Source organism: Bufo gargarizans, chromosome 2 (genome assembly GCF_014858855.1).
Source record: "Bufo gargarizans isolate SCDJY-AF-19 chromosome 2, ASM1485885v1, whole genome shotgun sequence".
In the NCBI taxonomy this organism is placed as follows: domain Eukaryota; kingdom Metazoa; phylum Chordata; class Amphibia; order Anura; family Bufonidae; genus Bufo; species Bufo gargarizans.
In genome coordinates, this window is record NC_058081.1 from 715,019,747 (window position 1) to 715,045,438 (window position 25,692).

Consider the following 25,692-nt stretch of genomic DNA (forward strand, 5'->3'; position numbering starts at 1 on the left):
AAGTCTATGGGAATCATAACAGATCCGTTGACAGGACTTTGTTTTTCGTCTTGCATAACGGGAACCAGATGGATCTGTTATGCTGCCCATAGACTTCTATTATGATGGATCAAAACGGAATGCCTCTTATAGGCTTCCGTTATTTTCCGTAATAACCATTTTATAATGGAAAATAAAAAAAACGGAATCCATAACGCTGATGTGAACCCACCACTACTGTAATAAACATGGACAGATTTGGTAGTAAAATATTATTTATTGTATACAGAGAAACAAAGCAAATTGAGATATAAAGCGATGCAAATGTATCTTCTGATAATACGACTTTCCAGCAGCAGGTAGACGTGTGCGAAGAAACCCTCCAGCAGTCATGGTGACCTCATATGAAGTCATTTTAATTATCATGATTTGTTTAAAGGGGTTTTCAGATTTCAGACTTGTCATAAATGTCACATCAGTGGACACCTACACTGGGGGAACAGCTGTTGGGACCCCTACGGAGCATGAGAATGGAGGTCCCATGTCCTCTGTTTGAATGGACACTACCACTCCATTCAGTCTCTGACCAGGATAGCTGAGCACAGCGCTTGTCGACATCTAGACTTTGATTGGAGCAGTAATTTTCCTGGCTTACCAGCAGTCCATTCAGATGGGGACATAGGACCTCTGTTCTTGTGATTGGTGGAGGAACCAGTGGTTAAACCTCCAGCGATCACACACTTTTCTCCTGTGGATTGGTAGGAAGTATTTATTAAGGAGAAAACCACTTTCACTTAATTGCCCCTGTCATCCCGCATCCTTTATAAAGTACGTACATCCTAACATCGCCATCCCCCACACCAGCTGGACAACCCTCCAAATATCTGCAGCTCCTCTCTAGGTTCCATACCTCAACTCTCACCTTTTAGGGGGTTGGTCCATCTGAGACATTGATGATATATCCCTAGGCAATGCCATCAATCTCAGATAGGTGTGGATATCATCTCTGGGACCCGCACCTATCTAGAAAACAGTTTCCTTAAAGTGAAGGACAGCACGCTGAGCATGCATGGTGCGCTCTTCATTTATCGCTGTGGGAGTTTAGAATGTGCTCGCCCGGCTAGTTTCGGAAGTAGCATAGTGGCAAACAGAAAGCAGCCATAAAAGTGTGGCCACCTCTCCATTTACCGCTATGGGACTGCCAAAAATAGCCGAACGCTACTTTGGAAACTACCATGGTGGCGGATGAAGGGTGACCAGACTTGTGTGTCTGCTCTGTGTTCACGTCGAAGGTCCCGTCTTGGAGATAGAAGCAGGTTCCAGATGTGGGATCTGCACCTATCTGACATTGATAGTAAATCCTAGCGATATACCATCATTATCCCAGATGGGAATACCCCTTTAATAGGTCTATACTCTATTCCCATGTATTACTCTCCCCAGTCAGTAGATTTCTGTAAGTCCCAAGCCAATGAAGATCAGGAACACCTTATTACATCAGATCCCGATCTCTTAGAAACATCATAAAGCTTAGAAAGAAAATGCCAGGCTCCAATGATGGGGAGTTTGGAGCCAAGGACCTTGAACTATTTCTCGTTTCCTCAACATAGTTAGACACTCAGATTTTAAAAAAAGGACAAAATCATTGACTACCAGAAGATACAGATCAAGGGGGTAAAAAGCAGCATCAAAGCCTTCAATATTGTGCTGAGTTCATACTTGAAATTGGATAAAGCAACTCATATTCTATCTGTAACTGAATCTTTAAGTTGTATGAAGAACTGTCCATGTGGGTGGCTACCAACCCTTGAAAAATTGCTATTATATTACTTCTTCTCTGGTAGAACTCACCCGCCTCCTTCAAATAATGTAACAATTTATCTCTGTGACTTGCGGTACCATGTATGACCATTGCCATGCAGTAGACATTTCCATAGACACCAATGCAACAGCGCCCCCACCTCTTATCTAGCCTAAAAACATTATGTTTAACATATCTGTCAGCACGCTGTCGCCTGGAGCAGAGCTGTATAAATTTTTTTTTATTTTTAAAGTAAGTGTGACAACCCCTTCAATGTATGCTAGAAGACTGACAAACAGTGAATCCTGTCTGCTTGTTGATTTACAAATGTACAAAACGCTTCATTAATGTTTTAACATGGCGTATTCCACATCAGGGTCACGCTCCCGCGCGGTGCTCTTATTGAGGTTGGTGATGATGGAGTAGTGGATCTCATCTTGGTACTCGTCTTGGGTTATCTTTGAAGAGTCAATGTTTTCATACTAGAATGGTAATAAAATACATTGTATTATACTTAATCAATATTCTGATACAATGTTTCAATAGATTCTTGTGCATAATAAATGGTGGAAAATCCATTTTTTGGGAAAAAGGTGGAACTTTGGGATTTTTGTGTCTCCCACCCAAGCCCTATTCCAAGGAGTCATGTTTTATTTTATTAAGGTTGTTGATGCTAAGTTGTAGGTTCTGGAAATGTACCATAAGAGTTAAGGGGTTAAGTCCACCGGTCGGACCCCCAGAGATCAGTTAGGTATGCCATTGTTCTGTGGATAGGAAACCCTTTTAAATAGTCCACCCCCCTTTAAGACAGAGCTCCTATTGACCACATTTGGATGTTGTTTTAACTCTTTCCTTTCCAGAGTGCACAGCTTAGAACAGCTGTATAGACACTACCCGAGTAGAGTTTTGGACTGTAGGAACGCCTTACTTTTGGGATTTGATGGTTCCTTGGTTCCACACATGTTGAATCCTCATCCTGCAGCTGAGACCTGTGGACTACTTACAGTTTATACTGAGCAAGTGGCCAAATTTCAAAAGCTGGAAACATAGTAATCTATCAGGTATCATGGACCAATGCTGGGTGACAACTCCAAATCTCTAATGCCCCGTGTACTCTGGCATTGTAACTGAACCTCCACCAGACTGCTTATAGCTTCCTGTAGATGTTTCCAGGTAATCACTGCCAGCCAATCATCTCTTCTTCTTCATTTAGGGGGTGTAGTGGGCACACTGCCCATGGCATGCATGCTGCTGTGCCTATAACCAGATTGTCTTATAGATGTCACCAAAACTCCCTGGGCAAGTCTTTATGGCTCATGTTGTGTAGTTATTATCGGTGATTTCTACAATCAAGATGGAGGACTGAAACTGGAAATCAAGTTAGAGGAGGTTTGGGGGAAATATAGGGGGAATTCTGGAATCATGAGGGCCAGGTCAGGGGGTGATGAGAGTGTTCTCAGGTGTCTCCTGGGATTTCACTTTAAAACTTACAGTAAAGGGATGGGGTTAAATGTCCTATGAAAGCCAATGATAATTAAGGACAATACTGTTTGTTCTCCAATCTACACGGAGAATGAGCCGTTTACCTCAGCCGCGCTCCTGGGCTTCTGCACAACGCTGTAAATGTCGTTCGGCTCTGGATGATTTGGATTTCTCCTTAAAAAAAAAAATACATATATATTGATATTAATGTCATCTAGTGCAACAAAGAGTCTGTAAAGTCTTAGAGATTTCTCAATGTATGATATTTAGTTAAAGCACAACTTTATTGACTATATTATCTATCTCATATCTATCTATCTATCTATCTATCTATCTATCTATCTCATATCTAGCTATCTATCTCATATCTATCTATCTATCCATCTATCCTTCTATCTATCTATCAAATCAAATCAAATCAAATCAAATCAGCTTTATTGGCAGGACTAGATACATTTTAGCATTGCCAAAGCAAGTGGTAAATAATTGGGTAGGGTTGGGGGTGGGGACAGGTCCAGGGTGGGGGTATAGGAGTCCATAGTATATCAGGCTCCTCTCAGTCCATGGCAGGCAGTAATATATTGTGCTGCTATGGCCGTTGTGTTCTCCTCTTCCCCCAGCAGTATGGGGAGTCTCTCTTCCTCCTCCATGGAGGTGAAGTCTGGGCAGAGATCAGACAGTCTCCTGAAGTGAGTCTCTCTCACTGCTGAGTATTTGGGGCACCGCAGCAGGAAATGAGCCTCATCCTCCACGGTCTCCTGGTCGCACTGCTGGCACAGTCTGCTCTCCCTGGGCATGTACCTCTGTCGATGACGCCCGGATTCAATGAGCAGGCTGTGGGCGCTCAGTCTGTATCGGCTCAGGATCTGTCTGTCTTTTGGATTGGGGAGTTTCTACAGATATGGGGCCAGTTTGTACTCCCTCTGCAGGCTCTGGTATACTGTCAACTTCTGGGATGTTCTTATGTCGTTTTTCCAGACGCTAATATACTCCTCTTTGTACTTGTGTATCGTCCTCTGGATTCCGCCCTTTGTCAGGCTATATTGGTTGGTGGATTGGGCAGGCTGGGTTTGGGTGACTTGTTGCGGGGTGCTTTGTTTTTCTGGGGCTTCTTGGTGTAGCAAGGCTTTGTGATGGTAGGAGCTGGGACTGCTGCTATGTAGATGGGCTCTGAATGATAGCGCCCTCTTCTGTACAGCAAAGTAGAGTGGGAATCTGCCCAGTTCTGCTCGACAGGCGCTGTTTGAGGTGCTCCTGTGGACCTGGAGAAAGTGTTTGCAGAGTTCTAGGTGGAATAGTTCTGTTGGCCCAGAGTCCCACTTTGCCCGGTCTGGGTATGTGTCTGGGCCCCAGACTTCACTGCCATACAGGAGGATTGGGGCGATGATGGTGTCAAGGATTTTAAGCCAGACGGTCACTGGTGCTTTAAGGTGATACAGACGCCTTCTGATGGCATAGAAGGTTTTGCTCGCCTTGTCTTTCAGTGTTTCCATGGCTTTCTTAAAACTCCCTGATTGGCTGATTTCTAGGCCCAGGTAGGTGTAGCTGTCTGTTTCTGAAATTGGACAGTTGTTTAGCAGGAAGGGAGGATGCCCGGCTGCTTTTCGATTTCTTTTCTGGAACACCATGATGTTGGTTTTCTTTGGATTGATGGGCAGTGCCCATGTGTTACTGAACTTCTCCAGGATTTTCAGGTTATCTTGGAGACCTTTCTCAGTTGGCGATAGTAGCAGAAGATCATCTGCATAAAGGAGAAATTTCACCTCAGTGTCATGGAGGGTAAGACCAGGTGCTGAGGAGGACTCCAGAGCCGCCGCCAGCTCATTGATGTAGATGTTAAACAGGGTTGGACTGAGGCTGCAGCCCTGTCTGACTCCTCGGCTCTGCCGGAAAGAAGCCGTTCTCCTCCCATTTACCTTCACGCTGCATCTGTTCTCAGTGTAGGAGCTTCTGATGACATCATATGTTTTTCCTCCTATTCCGCTTTCAAGAAGTTTCAGGAATAGGCCCGGATGCCACACTGAGTCAAAGGCCTTCTTAAAGTCCACAAAGCAGGCATAGATCTTTCCCTGCTTTGTATTGTGGACATGGCTCTTGATGAGGCTCTGCAGGGTGTAGATGTGGTCCGTGGTGCGGTGGTTTGGTATGAAGCCTGCTTGGCTTCTGCTGAGGATGTTGTGCTGGGTGAGGAAGCTGAGGATCCTCTTATTCAGGATACTGCTGAGGAGTTTTCCCAGGTTGCTGCTGACACATATCCCTCTATAGTTGGCTGGGTCATACCTCTCTCCGCCCTTGTGTATGGGGGTGATGATGCCCTGGTTCCAGCTCTGGGGGAAGTAGCCGGCACTCAGCACAACATTGTAGAGTTTTACCAATGCGACCTGGATACCTGGCGGGCTGTATTTGATCATTTCTGGAAGAATACCATCTGGGACGCTGGCTTTTTTACTCTTTATCATTGAGATCCTCTCTGTTATCTCCTGCAGCGTGATCGGTGTGTCTAGAGGGTTTTGGAAATCTTTGATTTTTTCCTCCATATCCTTCAGCTTTTTCGTGATTTCTTTTTGTTCTGGGCTTTGATCCTCCCTCGAAATGGCTTTGTACAGGTCCTTGAAGTACTGGAGCCAGATGTTGCCGTTTTGGATGTGGAGGTTGGTGTTCTTGCTGGTTTTGTCCATCTGCTTCCATAGTTCCCAGAAGCAGTTGTCCTGGAGAGCGTCTTGGAGTTGGAGGAGCTTGGTTGAGATGTTACCTTGCTTTTTCTTTCTGAGGGTATTTTTGTATTGCCTTTGTATGTTGTTGTAGGCTTCCCTCAGGCTGGGGTTGTTCGGATCTTGGTGTTTCCTATTTGAGGCCATTCTTAGCGCCTTCCTTATATCTTTACACTCCCGGTCAAACCAGCTGTTGGGTTGTTGCTTTTTTGGCCTTCTGTTGCATCTTTTGAGGTCAGACATTTCCGCCATGGTGCAAAGTATATTATTAAAGTCCCTTACCGCGAGATTTACTCCTTCTGGATTCAGCTCATACACTTTCCTATGGAAGTTATGGAGCATCTCCTGGATCTCTGTGCTGTTTATGGTCTCCATATACTTTGGGGCTGACATCTTGGACCATTTAAAAGATGGAGGTAGGCTGAAGAGGCCGGTCTGCTGAGATGTTTGTGCTGGTAGTTTACTTGTGGATTTTATGTATAGGAGCAGTTGGTTGTGGTCTGACAGGTGTGTCTGTGGGGTGACTATGAAGCTACTAACATTTTTGGGGTCCATATCTGTGATGGCATAGTCTACCACACTGTTGCCTACATGGGAGTTTAGGGTATATCTACCAAGAGAGTCTCCCTTGGTGCGGCCATTGAGAATATGAAGTCCGAGGCTTCGACATAAGTTCAGCAATGTTCTGCCACTTTTGTTTACTGTGCTGTCATAGCTGTTCCTCTCGGTGTGTACTGAGCTGTCACAGTCAGTGTCTGCTCCGAATATATAGACATTTCCGTCAGTTGTCAGGTAGTCTCTCTCTCTCCCTGTTCTTGCATTGAGGTCTCCAAAGATCAGAACATTGCCCAGGGCCTGGAAATGGGCGGCTTCCCTCTGTAGGATCTCAAAGCTGTCGGGATGGAAGTATGGAGACTCTGGTGGAGTAGATGGATATCTATCTATCTATCTATCTATCTGTCTATCTCATATCTATCTATCTATCTATCTATCTATCTATCTATCTATCTATCCATCTATCTCTATCTATCTCATATCTATCTAATATCTATCTATCTCATATCTATCTATCTATCTATCTATCTCATATCCATCTATCTATCTAATATCTATCTATCTATCTATCTATCTATCTAGGACCTATGCACCCAGTTATTGAAAATATTACAACCCTGACCCTCTTGAAATCTGCTGCTTAGATACACAATTTTAGGACAGATAAGCTCTGTGTTACTACAGACTACTGATGGATGTGTCCTTTCTTACTTCTGCTCTTAGCTCATCATACCCTGACATGTGTGACTTGAGATGACCAGATTTAGTCATACTCTATCATGAGATGTCTATATGTGTCTATGTGCGGCCACCTGGTGGCTGTGTTGTTTACTGCAGCCTTTCCTGGGTCTTGCTAGCCTGCGACAATATAATATTGAATTTCGAGAAATCTGACTTCTTAAATTGGAGGTACAGTGTGCTATAGTAAGGTTGGACATCTTGGCCAGCTTTCATCCCAGGTTTTTCTCATTATGCGTAGTTTGGGGATAGAGTTGGTCTTGTTCATTTCTGAGAAGTAAAGAAATTGTAGGATTTGCAAAAGTCTAATTTCAGACCTGGGCTGGTTCTGTCCTCCATTAGAGGACATAGGAAACTGAAGACTGGCATAATTTATCCGATCAGTAAGACTGTCTTCTGATGGAGCATCTTGTTCAAGTTGGTCTGATACCTCATTGTGTTTCTGGAAGGTGAAACAAAGGTTTATTAGATACTGTAGATAAACAGATAGATGGATAGGTGTATAGATATATAGATGATAGAAGAGATAGATAGATAGATAGATAGATAGACAGATAGATATATGATAGATAGATAGATAGATAGATAGATAGATAATAGATAGATAGATAGATAGATAGATAGGTAGATAATAGATAGATAGATAGATAGATAGATAGATAGATATTAGATAGATATATAGATAATAGATAGATAGATAGATATTAGATAGATATATAGATAATAGATAGATAGATAGACAGATAGATATATGATAGATAGATAATAGATAGATATGAGATAGATAGGTAGATAATAGATAGATAGATAGATAGATGAACACAGGTAGAAGGATGTGGGCAGCACAGCTATCTGTAGAGTACAATAATAGCAATGTTATGTCTACTGTCAAAGATTGTGTATTGCTTCTATCTGATTGGGGTCTATCATTGAAAAGTGATTTTTCACCACAAATTTCCTCTCAAGCATTTGATTTATTTACTGTTGCTGTTTCGAAACAGATGTGAATAATAGTTTAATACATCCAAATATGACTACAGATCAAATCAGAGCGTTAAATCAATTATTCCATGACCACTCCCTCACCATTAAACCCACAGACAAGGGTGGTGGGGTAGTGGTCATGGATACTTCTATGTATTTGACTGAAGCAAACAGGCAATTAACAGATGGGAAGGTATGTATGAAATTACAGGGCGATCCAAAATTTTAGATTCAAAGAAAAATTTAAGACCGTTGAATGTAAACGGCAAACAGGTTTGATTGACGAGAAATTATGTGAATGTTTGTTAGTAGAACATCCTGTCACACCTTTATTTTATCTATTGCCCAAAATTCATAAAAATGCAGAATGTCCACCAGGTAGACCCATTGTCTCCAGCAGAGGGGCCCTGTTTAGTGATGCCTTGGTATTCTTAGATAAAATACTACGCCAATTTGCACAAGAAGCTAAATCGTTTATACAAGATACCACGGATTTTGTAAAAAAAAAATGGCCATGGCTGACATACCTCAGGGGGCCATTTTGGCCACCTTTGATATTGTCAGCCCATATACGTCTATCCAACATTATTTAGGTATGACAGCAGTAAGGGAGGCTCTTAACACTTTTGAATTTACATTGGAATGCCATGATTTTATTTTAACCTTATTATATCTGGTATTGGACAATAATTATTTTCTATTCGGAGATGATTTCTATATGCAAATTAGGGGGAAGGCCATGGGGAACGAATGTGGTGCCTACTTACGCCAACATGGTGGAAGAACAATACGTCTATGTGTCCCACCACTTCAGCCATGTGCTGAGGTGGTGGAGATACATTGATGATATTTTCGTTATATGGACAGGTACCATTCTGGAATTGGAGTCATTTCACCACTTCCTCAATGGCCTATTTCCGGACATACAGTACACTTTAGAGTATTCACAAGAAGAAAACAATTTTTTGGATGTGGATGTATGCCTTCAAGGTAATTCAATACATACCAACTTATACGTAAAGCCGACTGATAAAAATATGACTTTGAGATATGATAGTGCACATCCTCACAAAATGATCCAGTCTTTGCCCTTTAGTCAGTTTACTAGGGCCAAGAGGATCATTAGAAAGGATGTAGAACTTGAAAGAACTTTAAATACTATGGTATACTCATTTAAAACTAGGGGTTATCCCCAAAATATATTAAGTGACCAATGTAAACGCCTTCAATGAAAAGATAGATCATAAATTTTGCAAAAAACTATCAGAGAGAATAGCAAAAAGTGGTTACCTTTTGTATCTACCTACGATGACTTGACTGTGAGTATCAGCAGGATAATAGACAGACACTGGTCTATTTTGTCCTGATATCACAGAATTTAGATCAAAGCCCTTAATGTCCCGTAGAAGATCGAAAAATCTTAGGGACAGGATAGTGAAGAATGATATAGGCTCAACTAAGACTCTCCAACAAAGATTTTTGACTTTTAAGAAATTGGGATGCTATCCATGCTTACATTGCGTGAATTTCAAATTCATGATAGTAGATCAAGTCTTTCTTCCTAGAACAGGTGGCAACCGTATCAAACTACTAAAAAAACGCGAAGCGGAATGGATATTTAAACTTAACACGGTAAAACCAAATGGTCTTAATGTAGACTTTAGACCTTGGCTATTTGTATGAATTTCTCCGGTTTCTACCATGTCTTATATTTTTCTGTCTTTTACAGCCTCTGTATATTAAGATATGTAGTTGTTTGTATATGAAAGTATTTTTTTTAACTTTTTTCAGGATGGTTCCAGATGGAGAACTAGGGACCGCTGTGCCTCAGTACGAAATACAGTCGACCATATTGGATATTGTTTTTTTATGCATTCAATGTACATTATTCATCTATGTTGAGCTATATTAATGACACTAGGACCGCAACAATTTGATATTCTGATTCTTTGCAGTGTTACGGTTTAGTAACGTGACCTGTCATGATGCAGTAACGTGACTTGACATGTGATCACAAAACACAGACCTGCGCATTGGAACCGTGTTCAACTCACTGGAGTCCTGTTGATCATGTGACGAGTACACGCAATAGGGATGCGCTGACAGGCACAACAGATCTGTATGCCATGCCAAACACATCGACTGTTATTTATAAATATTCTTTAGGTGAGCTGTCCCCATCTTCTATAGGTTACCATCCCCTCCACCTGAAGATTAATTGCACTAATTATCAATTTTGAATTATGTCAATATTTATATATGAAATGAGCAGATGATATATGTGAACACCTTTGCACAGAGCACTTTATTGTGAATCATATGACTGTTTATGCACTATGCTGGCTTTTACTGTATAATACATGAGATTTTGTAAAGTGATTATAAATTATTCAAATGTATGGATACCCTATAAATTATGCACTGAGACTATGTATCTATTGCTTGATAACAGTCCCAGCAAGTGGACTGACACATCGCACGGGTGAAAAAGGACTTCATTTTTCTTTCACCACATTGGAAGTGCTGCAGTTTTTCTTTTTCTTTTTTGATAGATAGATAGATATGTATAAGATAAATAGATAGAAGATAGATATATAGATAGATAGACAGATGATAAAATAGTTAGATAGATAATAGATAGATATGACATATATTAGATAGATATATAGATGGATAGATATAGATATGTATTAGATAGATAGTTACATAGATAATATATAGATGATAGATAGATAGATAGATAGATAGATAGATAGATAGATTGCATTCAGGAAGACTTTACTCTTTCACTTTTTTCACATTTTATGTTGTTTCTTATGTTAATTGCAACGAGGAGGAAAGAACTGCCTGTAGAGCTCAGAGACAGGATTGTGTGGAAGCACAGATCTGGAGAAGAGTACACACAATTCCTGCTGCACTGAAAGTGTCCTCCATAATTCTTAAATTAAAGAAGTTTAGAAGAATCAGGACTCTTCCTAGAATTGGCCAGGGAGACTAGTCAGGGTGGAGGAAAAGCTGAATGGAGCAAAGTACAGAGATTATCTTAACCCTTAATGAAAACCTGATCCAGAGCTCTGGACCTCAGACTGGGCTGAAGGTTAACCTTCCAACAAGACAGTGGCCCTAAGCACATGGCTAGGACAGTACAGGAGAGGCTTAGGGGCAACTCTGTGAATGTCCTTGAGGGGCCTTGCCAGAGCCCTGACCCCAATAGAACATCTCTGAGACACCTGAAATTGGCCACCAATGGCCTCCATCCAACCTGGCAGAGCTGGATAGGATCTGCAGAGAAGAATGGCCAAAAATCCCCAAATTAAGGAGTGAAACCTTGTGGCATCATCTGCAACAAGATTGGAGACTGGAATCACTGCCAAGCAGTCTGAATTAGAGATGGGTACATTTCTTGAAATTACTTTCAGTGTTAATTCACCAAATTTTTGCAAAAGTTTGATTCGGGTACAAATTGATTCTACCCAAATCAAATATGCACACTCTCTGGTCTCCTATGACTATGACTTTTTTTCTTGAGTAAGGACAGAGAAAGAAATAGAGAGAGAGAGAGTATGTGCTTTTTCATAATAAGATTGTTTATCTATCGCTGTGCTTGTATCTTCACATAATGCTCTTCTAGAAAAGAAACATGCAAGCCAGTCTTCTTTCCGAAAGGAAAACTGTCTCCAGGAGCCCAGCTCTTTCTAGGTAATTAACCTTAAGGAGAGCAAATAACATTTGCTTGACTGTCTGAGAGTCCTTGGTTGGGGTACTATTTCCCCTTATAGAATGCACATGTGCATAAGGAGTATTGTAAGCCAGTCAATGCTCCTCTGGGTTTCTGGGAAAATATATGAAAACTAGCACATCTTTCATCTGCTGGTATCAAATAGACCTAGGAATGCTAATTTGAATATCTTTCCCAGAAACCCAGAGGGGAATTGCCCTGACCTACAATACTCCACATATGTACTACACATAATAAGTACTCGAGATAATGAGAATGAGAACCCATAGACAACTCATATACATTGCCCAGCAACCCAGAATGGAATATCAGGCTCTGTCTCTCTCTTTCTCACTCACATTTGCCGGAAACAAATCACAAAAAATTGGTTCAGTTTTTGTCAAACTCGTGATGAATTCCAAACATGGTAGAATTGATTTGATCATCTTTATTCTGAATACTTATGTCAATACAAGATTTTTGTTTGTCTTTTTCAAATAGTTTAAATTTCTAACATTCTGTTTTGCAGCATAACAAAATGTGAAAAAAGTGAAAGGTTCTGAAGACTTTTTGAATGCTCTGTACATAGATACAGTATCTCACGCAAGTGAGTACACCCCTCACATTTTTGTAAATGTTTTATTATATCTTTTTCTTGGACAACACTGAAGATCTGATACTTTGATACAATGTACAGTAGTCAGTGTGCAGCTTGTATATCAGTGTAAATTGGCCTCAAAATAACTCGACACACAACCATTAATGTCTTAACTGTTGGCAACAAAAGTAAGTACACCCCTAAGTGATAATGGCCAAATTCTGGCCAAAGTGACAATATTTTGTGCGGCCACCATTATTTTACAACACTGCCTTAACTCTCTTAGGCCTGGAGTTCCCTGGAGCTTCACAGGTTGCCACTGGAATCCTTTTCCATCTTCCATGATGACATCATGGAGCTGGTGGATGTTAGAGACTTTGTGTTCCTCCACCCTCCGTTTGAGGATGCCCCAAAGATACTCTATAGGGTTTAGGTCTGGAGACATGCTTGGCCAGTCCAGCACCTTTACTCTCAGTATCTTTAGCAAGGCAGTGCTCGTCTTAGAGGTATTTGGGGTCATCATGTTGGATGCTTGCTGATGAAGGCTGGACGGGCCGAAACGCGTCCTTTATTGTACCTACTTATGGAATAAATACAAAGAATATTGATTGAATAAACTCTGGTCCGGTGGGATTCCTTTACATCATGTTGGATACTGTCCTGCAGCCCAGTTTCTGAAGGGAGGGGACCATGCTCTGCTTCAGTATGTCACAGGACATGTTGGCATTCATGCTTCCCTCAATAAACTGTAGCCCCCCACAGCCATCAGCGCTCATGCAGCCCCAAACCATAACACTCCCACCACCATGCTTGACTGTAGGCAGGACACACTTGTCTTTGTCATCCTTACTTGTTTGCCGCCACACACACTTGACACCATCTGCACCAAATAAGTTTATCTTGGTCTCATCAGACCCCAGGACATGGTTCCAGTAATCCACAACCTTTGTCTGCTTGTCTTCAGCAAACTGTTTGCGGGCTTTATTGTGCATCATCTTTAGAAGAGGCTCCTTCTGGGATGACAGCCATGCAGACCAGTGTGATGCAGTGTGCGGCGTATGGTCTGAGAACTGACAGGCGGACCCCCCACCCCTGTAACCTCTGTAGCAATGCTGGCAGCACTCATACAACCTCTGGATATGACGTTGAGCATGTCCACTCGACTTCTCTGGTCGACCATGACTAGGCCTGTTCTGAGTGGAACCTGTCTTGTTAAACCACTGTATGGTCTGTATGGTAGTGCTGCAGTTCAGTTTCAGGGTGTCAGCCATCTTTATGTAGAGCAACAATTCTTTTTTTCAGATCCTCAGAGAGTACTTGGCCATGAGGAGCCATGTTGTACTTCCATTGACCAGTAGGAGAGAATGTGAGAGTCAAAACACCAAATTTACCACACTGGCTTCCCATTCACACCTGAAACCTTGCAACACTAACGAGTCACATGACACTGGGGAGGGAAAATGGCTAATTGGACACAATTTGGCCATTTTCACTTAGGGGTGTACTCACTTTTGTTGCCAGCGGTTTAGACATTAAAGGGGTTGTCCAGGTTCAGAGCTGAACCTGGACAACCCTCCATTTTCACCCAGGCAGCCCCCCTCACATGAGCATCGGAGCAGTTCATGCTCCGATGCTCTCCTTTGCCCTGCGCTAAATTGCACAGGGCAAAGGCATTTTTCTGAGTTCCGGTGACGTACCGGGCTCTCTATGGGGCTGACAGGAACCCCGGTGACGTCACCGGCACTGATGGGCGGGATTTGGCTCTGCCCTAGCCAGTAAAACGGCTAGGGCAGAGCTAAAGCCCGCCCCTCAGAGCCGGTGACGTCACCGAACACACTGCCGGGCGGAAGTTACCGCCCGGCAGTGTGTTATTGAAAACACAAGAGCCTGTGCCCTGCGCGATCTAGCGCAGGGCACTGGAGCGCATCGGAGCATGAGATGCTCCGATGCTAGGCTCAGGGGGGCTGCCGGGGTGAAAATAAGGGTATGTCCGGGTTCAGCTCTGAACCTGGACAACCCCTTTAATGGAAGTTATTTTGAGGGCATGGCCAATATACACTGTTATATAAGCTGTACACTGACTACTGTACATTGTATCAAAGTGTCAGATCTTCAGTGATGTCCCAGGTAAAGATAGAAGAAAATATTTTCAAAAATGTGAGGGGTGGACTTACTTTTGTGAGATACTGTCCATATGAGATAGATAAATAGATAGATAGATATGAGATAGATAGATAGATACATACATGCTTGTACCTTGTAGAGAAGGTTTTGTTCAATGGTATCCTAGTGTCCAGCAATTATCAATTTTTTCTTTCAGTTTTACTTTTCCTAAACCTGGTACCGATGAAAAGAGTCTATACTATATTTGCTTCAACCTTCACGGACGATAAAGCAATTCTATGATGGAATGCATAACGGAATGCCTTTAAAGGAATTCCGTTATTCATTCCATCATAATAGAAGTCTTTGGGCTGCATAACGGATCGGTCCCGCTTTCGTTATGCAGGAGAGGACTCCATAGACTTCTATTATAATGGAATGAATAACGGAATGCCTCTAAAGGCATTCCGTTATGCATTCCGTCATAGAATTGCGTTATGGTCCGTGGTAACGGAATCGATAACGCAATTCACCTTTTACCACCAAACGAAGTGTGAATGAGCGGAAATTCGCTCATCTCTAATCCTAATGTGCAGATTGAACAATTCTACGTACACCCTAGTATAGATTTACTCAACAATGCCAAACAAAATGAGACATATCCTAGCAGGAGGGATTGTTAATGAGGTCATGTCTCCAGACTTAGAGCTAGAACCTCACCCTTTATCCATGATCTAATAGTTAAAATGCACCTGTCAGCAGGAATAATCCTATGATACAGACATACCAGCTGGTAGAGTTGATCGTGCTGAGTAAAATGTTACCTGTCTTGTGAAAATCGGTTGCAGCATTCCAGAGAAAAAAAACGTTTTATTATTTATCTAACACTAGTTCCTACCTGTTATGGGCCATGACAGCCACACAAAGTCCAGGGAGCGCAGGTACAGCATGCACGCCAAGCACAATCTGCTTTTAACCCCGTCCGGTGCCATTACAGCTTTCATCGGATCCAGGAATGCAAGTACCAACATGCATGCTGAGCCCACTATATACTTCTCCTGGAGCCAAATGGCTACTGGTAGGTGCTATATAAGCAGACTCAGTTTTATACTGACTTTAAAACCAGCCTCCAGGGCAGACTAACTGGTCAGGTGTGCATGACTGCTTGGAGATCGCCACGCCTCCAATATATACTACAAAGAAAAAAATGTGGGGGGTTCAGCCCGCACAACCCTATGCAGGTGCAGATTGCTATGGCGAAATACAGATACAAACGCAAAAACACAAATGCAATCGCACACTGCAACCGGCACTCTGCCCTGCCTTTATGCTGGATGTTGAATGAGGCATTGGTGTACATTTTGGCCAAAGCGTAATAAGCCACTCACCACGTCAAGGTCGCCTTCATGAGTGGTCCCTAACACTAGTTCCTACCTGTTATGGGCCATGACAGCCACACAAAGTCCAGGGAGTGTAGGTACAGCATGCACGCCAAGAACACTCTGCTTTTAACCCCATCTGGTGCCATTACAGCTTTCATTGGATCCAGGGATGCAAGTACCAACATGTATGCTGAGCCCACTATATACTTCTCCTGAGCCCACTATATACTTCTCCTGGAGCCACATCCGATTTTCACAAGACAGGTATTATTTTAATCAGCAGGATCGACCCTACAAGCCATATGCTTGGTTTAATAGGTTTGTGGTGCCCTTTAAAGAAAGATTTTTAGAGGAGATGTCAGTATGATTCTAAAAAAATATATTTGCCTTTTTCTCCCCCTCTCTTCTACTCTAGGACTGATATGTTTCGGATTAGGAGGCATGATCTATTAAGAATACCTCATCTACTGAATTTGGGAACACTACCCACAACACTACACCCCCAGTGACTATATCTCAAACCACCTTGACCATAGTGATAATATTGCTATCTGCATCTTTTTTTTTTTTAACTATCCCCAATATTTTCTCCTTTTTGAATGCTCATAAGGCTTTTCATATGGTTCGCTCTGCCAATGGTAAAAAAAGCAAGAAGAGGAAAGTACAAAATATACCTAAATCTACATCGTACCTGAATAGATCTGAGATCTCAAGAATTGAAACAATTCACAAAAAGTTTCATACATCAACTCCTAATGTCCATGACAAGATACTTCAGTGCTGTAAACTAAACTTTTAGACAAAATATAAAAGACCTGAAAAATGCCCAGCACAAGGCTTAAAACCCAGATGAACAAAACAAGCTGATTTAATTTAAAAAATGCAAAGAATCAAAAAGTCATTGACACTGGATGCTAGACACAATGCAGGGAACTTATAATGAGGGGAATATTTGAAGTAATTTTTACCTGAGTCTGTGTTTTTTGATTGATACATTTTTCTTATCCTTAAGCCTAACACTTTTCTTCTAGAAAAGCTCTTCCAGTTTTCCTTCTTCTCCCCCGAACTAGAGTGAGAATGCTACTTTTTTTTTTTACAACTTTCTGAAAAAGTCTCAATGATAAATGTGGAATGAAACTCATTAACATAGCTGACCACCCATATTTAAAAACTGGAGTTAGCAGTGAAACAATGCAAAAAGTAGCAAAAGGTTTATTTTAGTTTATTGCATGTGAGTGCAAAGACCTATTTTGCAACTTTTTGAAGCCAGAATTCTGGAGTGAAGGCATGATAAATCAGAGCCTGGAAGTCAGCCCAGGACCTCGTCTTGGGGGAATTCTTGGAAGTGTTACACTTTGGCATGGAGCGACTCTTTGCTCTGAGATCCTCTAAGTTTGGGAAATTCACCTTGCAGTGGTCCTCATATGTTGCTTCCTTGACCTCTACACATCTGGGGTCATTGGGACAGAACCTAGTGTCTGCTCTAGCTTCGTTGTAGGTGCATTTTATATTTACCTTTTTGGCATACCTTATTGCTGATCTTTCACACTCTTTGTTTTATAATTCTATTTTGCAGTTTTTCATGATGCCGGGGTATGCTCTGCTCTACATCTGGGCAGATACCATTTATATGCATCGATTTTATAGCCCATTTCTGTCACGAGTTATGTATTGTTGTTTTATTTTTGTGTTACTTTATAAAGAAAACCAATAAACACTTATTGAAGCTAAAAAAAAAAGTCATTGATAGAGACTAAAGACGAGCAAAGTTTTGAAAAATTTGATTTGGCAACTTTGGCCAAGTTCGCCAACAAATTTGATTTGTTTGAGTTAATTTGTCATGAATCTCTATAAATCAGGTATACCCAGGCCACTCTGCCTTAGGGTACAGCCATATGCGGCTGTCCTGGGTGCGGGTTGCAGCCATGCTATGCTGAAAAATTACGCAGCCAATTGGCCCACAGCTGCCTTTCATTTAATAATGAAGACTGCACTATATAGTTCTTCTTTATTGTTAATGGCTGCCTGGCACCTTTAATGAACCTTTAAACAGGGGCTTTTGCTGGTCTGGGTTTTGACTGGTTAGGTGGGGGGACAATATGCATTATATTGCTGTTCTTATCTGGAATTTTCTGCAGTAAACACATAAAATGAATCAGCTCTAGCATACCCCAGCGCTCCCCTGCCCTACAGGTGGGAGCCCTTCTTCTGCCATCTGCTTTCCCTCCTTTTCCACATCATCTAATATTAATGAGAATATGTCATCAGGAGCATCCAGCTCCTCCTCTCTCTGCATCTTGCTGACTTTTTTCTAGGACATGGAGACTTTGGAGGATGATTTGAAAGAAGTAACGCAAGAAAAAGATGAGGATGGTCAGCATTAAAGGGGTTGACCACTTTCTAGTTACTGTTGAATGGTGTGTTTGTGAGATGATTATATATCACTTACTAATATAGTCTTTGTTGAAATTCTGCACCATTTTCTATATTCCATAAGGTATGCTCTCTTGCTTACAAAGTCTTTTGTGCTGTCCACACAGAGGTCCTGTCTATAAGATGGCCGCTGATGGAGGGTCATATGACCAGGCAAATCACCTCCATGTAATGCCTCCTCCATTTAAATACACTCCACCTGCCATCTGTACTTGTTCTGCTGAGAGTTTAGTACAGGTGCAGTGTGAATGGAGGAGACGAGTTGGAACTTCTTGTGTAGTAATCTCGTCTTGTTTCAGGATTTACTTCTTCTCTACTGATTAGTTCTCTACTGATTCTTTTGGCTCCTTGGTTTGTTTCTGGATTAACCTCTTATTTACTGATTGCTCTTCTACTGCTTCTCTGGGCTTTAAAACATCAGCTTATTTCTTGAATAATGACCTGTCTTCTGTTTTGGCTTCTACTACTGTCTCAAACTCTGGCTTGTTTTACTCTTCCGTTTCTCCTTGGCACTTGCAAGGCTGCTATCTGTGAGCTCGTACCTGTTTTCTGCCACCTTAGTCTACAGACATAACTTGGGTCCTTTGCCGTTTCCAACTAGCTTTGTGGCAGATTCTGGTGAACACCTAGGGGTAGCCTTAGATCTATTAACTAGTGATGAGCGGCAGGGTTCATATTCGAATTCGCGATATTTTGCGAATATTTTGTAGAATATTTGGAAAATATTCGTGAATTCGAATATTCGTTATATTCTAGGATTGTTTTTACTCGAAAAATCGACAAGGTAATGATCGCGTAATATGTGAATTTTCGTAATGCTAATTTTTATTGCAAATTTTTTAATTGCCGAGCAAAGACATGATTCCTCCCTGCTTTGTGCTTGTGGGCCAATGAGTCATAGCACTATATTAAATATATTAGTTTTTTCAAATATTCGTAATATTCTAAAACAAGAATAAATAGCAATACAGCGAATATTCGTAAAAAACTAATGTAGAGCAATCTAGCTAATATAGTGCTATAATCTTTTTCTTTAATAGTTGTCATTTTTTTCCAATCTGAACTTCAGATGAGAAAAAAATTACAACTATTAGACAAAGAAGATTATAGCACTATATTAGCTAAATTGCTCTATATTAGTTTTTTTTCGAATATTCATTATATTGCTATATATTCTTGTTTTAGAATATTATGAATATTCGAAAAAACGAATATATTGGATATAGTGCTATATACTGTATTAGTTTTTTAGAATATTCATCATTTTTCCCCATTTAAAGTCATGATTCCTCCCTGCTTCTTGCTTGAGGGCCAATGAGTCATTGGCCCACAAGCAAGAAGCAGGGAGGAATCATGATTTTACTCGGCAATTGGAAAATTTGCGATAAAAATTTGCATTATGAAAATAAATAAAAATAATCTTGAATATTCAAAATTACGAATATATATCACTATATTCTAAATATTTTCGATTTTTCAAAGTACCTATATTCGCGATAAAAATTTGCAATTCGAATATTCGTGATCAACACTACTATTAACCAGAGCGGTGAGGATAGGCTGCAGGTTTAGAGTTTGCTGGTGGTGGCCCGGAGGGTGACCCTGTATTTCCTTCTTGCCAATGTATTCTTACAGATAGCCTAACATCATTTAGCTGCAAGAAGCTCAGTCACTGGAAATGTAACTTCTCCTTCATTATCAGATGTTTGGTCAATAGTTAACCCCACTTATTCTATGGAAAACTGTGCTTATCCTGTAAGAAAGAGCAAGATACTTGATTGATCTGGAAATCCAGCCTCCCAACCAAATTTGATTGCAATAACCCCACTGGTAGCACAAAGGACCTTAGTAATTACATATGAGAGTCTATACAATGTTATACATTAAACTTGAAATCCCCCAACATTTCTTCCTGTAATTACTCATTGCTAGTTGGTATTATTAACTTATGTTCAGCAATCTGTATAGAATCCACTTCATACATAATGTATTAGGACATGTTACCAGAGCAATAATTACTAGGTTAAATTGTTCTGATTTTAGCTACACAATTAATGATATATACTCTTGACAATTCAACAGATCTAGAAAAATATATGGTAACATAACGTTCCTTCACCAGTCCATTTCCCTTTAATATGCTTTATTTACTCTATTGGATTGCTACAGTATTAATGTACTATATATTTTTTCTTTTACTTTACTAATGTTGTAGGACTATTAGGCCTCATGCACACGACCATATTTTGTTTCCTTGCCTGTTCCATTTTCTTTTGCTGATAGGATGCGGACCCATTAATTTCAAAGGGTCCGCAAAAAATTCGGACAGCACACCATGTGCTGTCCGCATCTTTATGTCCGTTCCCCCGCAAAAAAAAAAATAGTGCATGTTCTATTTTTTTCTAGTTTGCGGACAAGGATAGGCATTATTGCAATGGATCCGCAAAAATAACGGATCCGCAAAAACGGACGTCATCCGTATTTTTTTGCGGACCGCAAAACACATACAGTCATGTGCATGAGGCAGATCATGTTGTAAATTGTACCAATGACAGTTCTAAAAAAAAAACCACACAAACGCTCAGCCAAACTTGTATGGAAGAGCAGATGGATAGATATGAAATAGATACATAAATAAATAGATAGATATGAGATAGATAGATAGATAGATAGATATAAATGATCAATTAGATGGATAGATAGATATAGATATAGATAGATATAAGATAGATAGATACCTTTTTTAATACAAAAAATGCTGAATCACTTCTGTCATTGTCCGTCTTCCTACACGTCTTCTGCCTAAAATGTAAAACATATTGTAACTTTGTATCTAATGACACTGACAATTCTACAATCCATAACCCAGGAAATAACTCACCAGACCCCAAAATGGACGATCAAAGCAACAATTATTATTATGGCTATCAATGGCCCGATGCCTGCGGCTGAGTACATGGCGATGGTGTTTGTGCTGTCTGCAAAATAAGAGGACGAGATGAGCCTCTAGAAATCCCCTCATCAAGGCGTTCTCCACCGGTGGGACTATCTTACATGACACATGGAGGTGGACCACTTGTGACTTGTTGGATCCGATCCCGTTCTGTACGACACAGTAGTACTCCCCTGCATGGCTCATTTGTACGTTGGGTAGAACATATCCCTTTTCCGATTTCTGCAGAGCCTGATCTTTGTGGTACCAGGTGTACTCGAGGTTGTTGTTGGGATTAGCGCTAGCAGTGCAGGTCAACTGGACGTTTATGTTTTCCGTTACAAAATTTCCAGGAGACACACTTATTGACACGTTTTTTGGAGCATCTACAAAGTGACAAGTAACCGCTGTGTTAAGGTTGCATCATATTTTTTACGTTACAGAACATCGATCAGCAGGGGCAACTGTACTAAACCAGGCGTACTGCATTGTAGTGTCGACCCTGCTGATTAAAATAATATCTGTCTTGTGAAAATTTGGTATAGCATTCATTTTTACAATGGCTTGTATTATTTATGCTAATGACGACTTCAGTGCATGGAGAGGTGGGACCTAACCCCGCAGTGCATCTCAGCTCCTCAGTGCACTTCAGCTCCTCAGCACAGATCTGCTCCTCAGCGCCCCCTCAGTGCTCCTCAGCTCCTCAGTGCCCTCTCAGTGCACCTCAGCTCCTCAGTGCCCCCTCAGTGCACCTAGGCTTCTCAGTGTCTCCTCAGTGCCCCCTCAGCGCCCCTTCAGTGCACCTCAGCTTCTCAGTGTCCCCTCAGTGCACCTTAGCACCTCAGCACCCCCTCAGTGCACCTCATCTCCTCAATGCCCCCTCAGTTCACATCAGCTCCTCAGTGCACCTCATCTCCTCAATGCCCCCTCAGTGCACCTTAGCTCCTCAGCACCCCCTCAGTGCACCTTAGCTCCTCAGTGCACCTCAGCTCCTCAGCACCCCCTCAATGCACGTCAGCTCCTCAGTGCACCCCAGCTCCTCAGTGCCCCCTCAGTGCTCCTCAGCTCCTCAGTGCCCTTCAGCTCCCCCTCAGTGCACCTAGGCTTCTCAGTGTCCCCTCAGTGCACTTTAGCTCCTCAGTGCCCCCTCAGTGCACTTTAGCTCCTCAGTGCCCCCTCAGTGCACTTTAGCTCCTCAGTGCCCCCTCAGTGCACTTGAGCTCCTCAGTGCCCCCTCAGCGCCCCCTTAGTGCACCTCAGCTCCTCAGTGTCCCCTCAGTGCACTTCAGCTCCTCAGTGCACCTCTGCTCCTCAGCGCCCCCTTAGTGCACGTCAGCTCCTCAGTGTCCCCTCAGTGCACTTCAGCTCCTCAGTGCACCTCTGCTCCTCAGTGCCCCCTCAGTGCACTTCAGCTCCTCAGTGCCTGCTCAGTGCCCCCTCAGTGCACCTCAGCTTCTCAGTGTCCCCTCAGTGCACCTTAGCACCTCAGCACCCCCTCAGTGCACCTCATCTCCTCAATGCCCCCTCAGTTCACATCAGCTCCTCAGTGCACCTCATCTCCTCAATGCCCCCTCAGTGCACCTTAGCTCCTCAGCACCCCCTCAGTGCACCTTAGCTCCTCAGTGCACCTCAGCTCCTCAGCACCCCCTCAATGCACGTCAGCTCCTCAGTGCACCTCATCGCCTCAAAGCCCCCTCATTGCACTTCAGCTCCTCAGCACCCACTTACACCAACAGAGAAGCGTGTTCTTTACTGTACGAGGAGGCTTTGATGGTGAACTCACTAATAGGGTATAGATTGTAGATTGTAAGCTTACGTGGGCAGGGTCTTCTCCCCTTCTGTACCAGTCTGTTACTAAGTAATAATAAAAGGGACCTGGCTGTATTTCTGAAGTGTAATAATATTACAGGTTATAGTTGGTAGAATTCTAGAGAAGGGGTGATGATTCAGGACTAGTGATAAGCGAAAGTTTGGGTTCATACCGAACTTTGCGAGTTCAGGTACCCGGTCACGAACCTTTTCACTGAAGTCCGGGTTTGGTGTTTGGGTGATTTTAATTTTTTGCATTATAACATGTTATATCAGAAAATAATAGCATTCTTAAGACAGAATGCAAAATAATATGGCCATTTAGGGGTTAAAAAAACCTCCCCGCATCCACTTGATGGCGTTGCAGCAGCTTCTTCTATCTTCACTGAACAGGACCTGCGATATGAGTGATGACGACACTGCGCTCTCCCACGTGTGACGTCATCACGCATATTGCAGGTCCTTTGGCAGGTCCTGTTCAGTGAAGATAGAAGAAGCTGCTGCAGTGCAATCAGTGGATAAGGTGAGTTGTTGGCCATATTGTTTTGCATCCTGTCTTAAGATTTCTATTATTTTCCGATATAACCATGTTATAACGGAAAATAATAAAGTGAAGTTTGGGTCCCCATTGACTTCAATGTGGTTGGAGGTCAAGTTCGAGTCCCGAACCCAAACTTGACCTGAAGTTTGGCCGAACCACGGGTTCACTCATCCCTATTCAGGACGTTATTTTTCTTGGCACCAGATCTGCAGCCAGGAAGAAATTTACCTCATGAGGGTTTTGCCTTCCTCTGGATCAACATTGCAGAGTAATTCTGTAGGCTGAGGACATGTCCTTTTTCAGCCGTGCAATCCATGTTACAACGTTACATTTACATTGCTCATTTTCAAAAAGGAAACGTTTGTTTCTGCAAAAGTTTTAGTACAAAAATGCAAAAACTGGGCACGGTCTCCTGTATGTTTAATCATGCACTTATACTCACACTCTACCCGAAGATAAGCACATTCGGCTTCTGGGCTACTTCCGAGAGTGTTTATCGCCTTACATGAGTAATATCCAGAATCTGTCCATTGCACATTTGGAAAGTACAGAGAATCTGAGTTGGTTGTTTTGTACAGTTTGCGGCTTTTGAACCATTCATAGCTACTAATTTTGGGGTTACTTTGCATGGATGGACATTTCAGAATAGCTTCTTTGTGTTCTCTTTTGTTAGTCCCATTTGGAATCGTACATGATGAACTTTTTGGTGGATCTGATATGGAAGAGCAAATATAATTGTTAAAATTGGAATTATTTTGGGAAAATATTTTCATTTCATTCAATTCATAATAATCTAAAACATTTCTATTAAATTGATAAAATAATAATGAAATACTTACAAAGAACCTCTACAAAAACCTCATCGGAAGGAGATTTCCCTATTTCGTTGGTAGCTTCACAAGTGTACATTCCAGCATCTTCAACCCTTATGGCCTTCTTTCCAGAAAATGGGAAAAGAGGAATTTTATTTTTGCGCCATGCAAAGTCTGTTACATCTGGATTGCTGTTATTTACAACGCATTCAAAAGTGACCAACGTTCCTTCGCGGAATTGTTTAGAATCTGGTTTGATCACGACTGTCACATTCTTTGGTGGATCTGCAAAAAAATACATTTTAAAGTTATCAATTAATTAATAAAAAAAGCCTGAATAAAACTTCCATATTTTTTAAGTTAGACCACAATAATAATCTCTAGTTGCTGCTGTGATTTAGCAGTTTCTGATGGTATCTACATAGTCAGGTACTACAATAAAAAGGCAAAAAAAAGAAAAGAAAAAAAGCTCTTTTGCCATAACATTTATTGTGTCATAGATTTGTCTTTGTGTCTACCTGGCAATTCTACAATTGACAGTGTCCAATCTTCTAATTTGCTAAATATTCCTATAGTAGAGATGAGTGAATTCTACCTGAATCGAAAGTTCTTGTTCTCTCTTTCGAAAAATACCAAATCAGAATTCTTTCAAAAATTTGGGTCGAATATCCATTCTAGCAAATCACTGTGCTCTTCTGTATCACACAGCAATGTGTTTGGCTTTAGGATATAATGATACCAAATCAGAAATAAAAAAATAAAAACTTGGGTCAAATTTCTATTATAACTAATCGATTTGCATATCTCATATAGCAATGTTTTTAGCTTAAGGTTTTTTTTCAGGCTTTTTGCTATTGATGACCTGTTCTCAGGATAGGTCACCAGTATCAGATAAGCAGTGGTCTGACACCCCGCACCCCCGCTAATCAGGTGTATGAGGAGTCGGCGCGCACAGCGCACCCTTGCCATCTTCCTTCTCTCTACCTGTCCACTGCTTTATGTCTATGGACAGCAGCAGTGAGCAGGAAGACAGAAGGGAGTCAGCATGTGATCTGATATTAATGACCTACCCTGAGATTAATTAAAAAGCCCGGAGAATCCCTTTAAGGATTCT

At 41.6% G+C, this 25,692-nt stretch overlaps 1 protein-coding gene across 5 annotated transcripts in view; it reads right to left on the minus strand.

Annotated features, from left to right (window-relative positions):
* Window positions 1-242: 242 nt before the first annotated feature.
* The window catches only part of CD22 (CD22 molecule), a 92,767-nt gene continuing 67,317 nt past the window's right edge, over window positions 243-25,692 (minus strand). For all 5 annotated transcript variants that reach the window (XM_044282608.1, XM_044282609.1, XM_044282607.1 and 2 more), the window contains 8 exons: window positions 24,606-24,863; window positions 24,209-24,478; window positions 21,539-21,802; window positions 21,366-21,462; window positions 21,223-21,286; window positions 7,584-7,708; window positions 3,367-3,436; window positions 243-2,262 (listed from right to left, as the gene is read on the minus strand). In XM_044282608.1, the coding sequence (XP_044138543.1) occupies window positions 2,125-2,262; window positions 3,367-3,436; window positions 7,584-7,708; window positions 21,223-21,286; window positions 21,366-21,462; window positions 21,539-21,802; window positions 24,209-24,478; window positions 24,606-24,863 (1,286 nt within the window). In that variant the 3' untranslated portion in view covers window positions 243-2,124. The remainder of the gene's footprint in view (window positions 2,263-3,366; window positions 3,437-7,583; window positions 7,709-21,222; window positions 21,287-21,365; window positions 21,463-21,538; window positions 21,803-24,208; window positions 24,479-24,605; window positions 24,864-25,692) is intronic.